General features: G+C 55.7%; 1 protein-coding gene across 1 annotated transcript in view; it reads right to left on the bottom strand.

Annotated features, from left to right (window-relative positions):
- The window catches only part of NCOR2 (nuclear receptor corepressor 2), a 160,842-nt gene that overhangs the window by 106,235 nt on the left and 50,401 nt on the right, over positions 1–4,206 (bottom strand). The window contains 1 exon segment of the mRNA XM_007448653.1: positions 3,021–3,087. Within this exon segment, the coding sequence (XP_007448715.1) occupies positions 3,021–3,087 (67 nt within the window).

Raw genomic sequence — 4,206 nt, 5'->3', positions numbered from 1 at the left:
CACACACACACACACACACACACACACACACACACACACACACACACACACAATCTGGCTTCAGGGGGTGTGGGGCGGGCGAGCTCAGCTTCCCAGGGGAGGACAGGGCAGGCCTGGTGGAGGCTCCTGTTGGGGTTGGGTGCCCCTCTGGGGGAAGAGCCTCAGCTCACTGGGCAGAGCAGGAGCGTAGGGCAGCGTGGGTCCCAGGAACCTCTAAGGAGTGAGGGCCCCACAGAAGGGGACCTGACTGACGTGGGGGGGGTGGGGGCGGGCGGGGAGCATGCAGATCTGAGGGGGCCCGTCTTGGCCAAGCGCCCTCCCAGTCCTTGCTGATGACGATGCATGGGGCTCTGGGCTCATTTATATAAGAACAAAAATGAGATCATTCCAGACGCCCTCCCGTTGCAGCTTCTGTGGTTTAGGAATTCATTTTCACAAGGGCCTCTCTTAAGATGGGCTCAGCTTGGCCACAAAGCGAACCCAGAATTTCTTAGAAGTCTCTCCAGTTCCTCTATCTTTAAATAAGCCCATTTTCCCTCCATCCCCTAAAGGACCCCTCCACAAGGAGCCCTGGGAGATTTCTGAACAACTGACACCCACCCAACTCCACCCCCCAGCAGCCCCCGGGATCCTTTTAAAATGTAAATCAGATCTCCTGCTTCCAGCCCCAAAGGAACCCCACCCCTGGGCAGGACTACAGGGGAAAAGCTGTGAATCAGGAGAAGCTGTGAATCGTTAGGTGCGATAAAGAGAGAATTCCCTTCCTCCAGGAAGTGTTCCAGGTGAGGGTCTGGGTGTCTGCACCTGCGTTCTAACAGCTCAACACAAAAACATTCATACTTACACACGCACACGCGCGCGCGCACACACACACACACACACACACACACACACACAAAGCGAATATAAAGAAATGTTAACCGTGATGGATTCTAGATAGCGGGCTTATAGGTGTTCACTGTTACTCTTCTGTCAGATTTCCTGTATCACTGTCAAATTTTCCGAATAACTAAAGATTCTTAAAAGATTTTGTATTCTTTATTAAGAATACATTAAGAATAAGTGGGCTTCCCTGGTGGCGCAGTGGTTGAGAGTCCGCCTGCCGATGCAGGGGACACGGGTTCGTGCCCTGGTCTGGGAAGATCCCACATGCCGCGGAGCGACTGGGCCCGTGAGCCACAATTACTGAGCCTGCACGTCTGGAGCCTGTGCTCCGCAGAGAACAAGAGAGGCAGCGATAGTGAGAGGCCCGCGCATCGCGATGAGGAGTGGCCCCCGCTTGCCACAACTGGAGAAAGTCCTCGCACAGAAACGAAGACCCAACACAGCCATAAATAAATAAAAAAAAAAAAAAAAAAAAAAAAAAAAGAATAAGTGTCCAGCTGTATTTAGAGTAAAACCTAGACATTCCATTTCCAGGTGACCTGGCGCCCATGATTTTCGACCACAGCCCCCCACGCATGCCCTATACTTCAGGCTTGCCTGCTACATGCTGTCCGGTGTTACCCCCCCAGGCCGGTTCCTGCCTCAAGGCCTCTGCACTTGCTGCACCCTCTCCTTGACACTCACACCCCCAGACATTCACATGGGTGGTCCTTTCTGGGCATTCCTCTCTCAGTACCCTGGTCGGCTATCCAGGCTGTCCCCAGCCCCATCCCTCTGCACGGCACTTATCACTGCATCTCCTCCACTCAGGCGCACAGCAGGTGCTCAGTAACTATTTCTTAACTCGATGAATGAGATGGGATGCCCCGTTTCCTGAACCCCATCTATCCAGCCAGGCACCTCAGGTCACCATCCAGTCAATCTGGGAGTCTCAGGAGGTTGGAAAGAAAAGGGAAGCCCACCACTTCTCACCCCGTGGGGCCCTGGGGTCTAGGGTGCCGCCCAACCAGCTTCCCAGTCGCCCAGCATGTGGGCCAGAAATGTATCCCTTCTCCAAGGGCCCAGCCAAGGTCTAAGGCCAGAGCAGGGTGGGTTCAGAAACTGGTTCAGAGGGACCGAGGCCCTCAAGTGGTGAAATCAGAGCTTTTGTGAGATGGTCTGAGAAAGAGCAGCTCTGTCTCTGGCTCTAGAAGGACTCAAACCTGCTGTAGAAATTCAGGTCCCAAAGGAAAACCAGCTTGTCAATGTCCTAATATGCAGACTTGAAGAAAAACGGCATAGAAATGAAGGTGCAACCTGATCAAACCACTCCTGAACTCCACTCCGTGGACTTCATCAGCTACACAAATTCCTTTACTGTTTAAGCCCATCTGAGCCAGTGCTTCTTCCTCTCACAGCTGAAAGAATACTAATGGGTAACTCCCCCTCCATCGCTCAGCCCTAACCTCACCCAGCAAACCAGTGACGTAAACGCCCACCCTAAACCACAACAGAAGGTGTTCTTTCACATGTGCTCCCCCTGCCTCGGGCATGCCTCCCAGCTGAGACAGCAGAGTGTGCGGTGGGATGCAGGAGTCCGTACCACTTTCTAAGCAAGGGGGGGCCTCACTGCTTCTCTGGGCCCGGATTTTCCTGAGCCCGGAATGGGCACAGCGGGCTGGGCAAAGCTCATTTCTCAGGGAGCCCCCTGCAGTCACTGCCACCCAGCACACAGCCCACCCCAGTCTTCCACCTCTGCCAACAAACCTCTCTCTTTCTGCCTAAAATAGCCACAGTAGGGCCCCTGACAAGGAACCAATCTTCCCGGCCAACATTTTGCTTTCTCCCCTTCCAGGCTGGAAAAGGAGGGGCACAGTTCCCAGCCTCCCCACCCATTCACACCCCAGCTTCCTTGAGGCAGCCGAGCCCTGAGCCCCCAGCTTCGTGGAAGCAGCTGCTGTCTTTTCCCATTTCTCTCACTGCCCTTCGCTTTTCTTCACAGCCTGGACACGCAGGAATGAGCTGCAGAACCCAGGGATCCCGGTGGGTGTGGCCTGAGTGGCCTGGAAGGTCTCGGCTCTCAAGGAAGCCTGGTCCGTGGAGGGGAGGGGGCAGCAGAAGAGATCCCAGGGCTGGGGGACGAGGTGATGACTTACCCATTGTTTCCGGGCGTGATTCCTCCTCTTGAAGTACAAGATTAACTTTTTCCGCATCGCCTGGTTTCTAAGGAGGATGGAAATGGCCAACCGGGCAGGTCAGAAATGCAGGCTTTCAGGAATTCCGTCCCTTGCTGAAGTTCACCCCTACTTGCCCCTATTGGCTCCCGGTGAGCTAAGACACATCCGTAGCCCCCCCAGGGTGAGCCACGAACTGCCAATGTGTGTCCTTCCCCCGTCACGTACAAGGTGTCCCCACCCACACCTAGGTTGAGCGTGGTCTGCAGAAAAGAGGGTTCCAAAGGGGGTCAAGGTCTTGTGGCTTCCTGCCCTCCCCGGAGCTGCCATCACCCCTACACACACCCAGGCTCCCCTCTCCCGTCAGCCACACCTGCCACGGGAAACCGGCCACAGAGAAACTGCCACAGCCTTAGAAACGTGGGCCGGGGAGACCAAGCCCCCGAGACCTGCAGCTGCACAGAGGCAGGGTCTTGGGGTCTGGCCTCTGTGACCCCAAGCCACCTCCAACCAAGCCCCTGCTCTGGCCCCCTGGGGTGGGGGTGACATGGACAAGCCAGCGACAGGCTGGTGGGAGCCAGTGCAGCAGGAAGCCCAGGAAGCACCTGAGGGGTCTCATGCCTCAGCTCAGGGAAGCCAGACCCCTCTCGCCATCAAAGCCCTCAACCAAGGAGGCCACACACAGCACTGCGGGCTCAGAGGGTAGCGGGCGCTTCCCCGGGGAGATGCGGGCTGTTCAGAGAGAAAGAGAGGCAGGCACAGGAGAGAGACACCAAGACGAGGAATGAGGGAGAAGAAACGAGAGCAGAAAGACAGACAGACAGAGCTCCAGAGGAAGGCAGGGAGACAGAGGGAGAGGGAGCGACAGAGAGGTGGATGAGATCAGATCCCAAATGAGGACAGAGGGAAAGGGGCCTGGGGCCTGGCAGAGAGAGACGACAGAGAGACAGAGAGACAGAGAGACAGAGGGGAACAGGCCGAACGGCAGAGGAAGACAAGATCCAAAGAAAGGGGGGCGATGGATGAACAACAAGGTCCTGCTGTAGAGCACAGGGAACTATATTTAATATCCTGTGATAAACCATAATGAATATTAAAAAAGAATGTACAGGGCTTCCCTGGTGGCGCAGTGGTTGAGAGTCCGCCTGCCGATGCAGGGGACGCGGGT

Source organism: Lipotes vexillifer, unplaced genomic scaffold, assembly GCF_000442215.2.
Source record: "Lipotes vexillifer unplaced genomic scaffold, Lipotes_vexillifer_v1.1 scaffold21, whole genome shotgun sequence".
NCBI lineage: Eukaryota > Metazoa > Chordata > Mammalia > Artiodactyla > Lipotidae > Lipotes > Lipotes vexillifer.
This window is presented reverse-complemented; position numbering and strand designations above follow the sequence as displayed.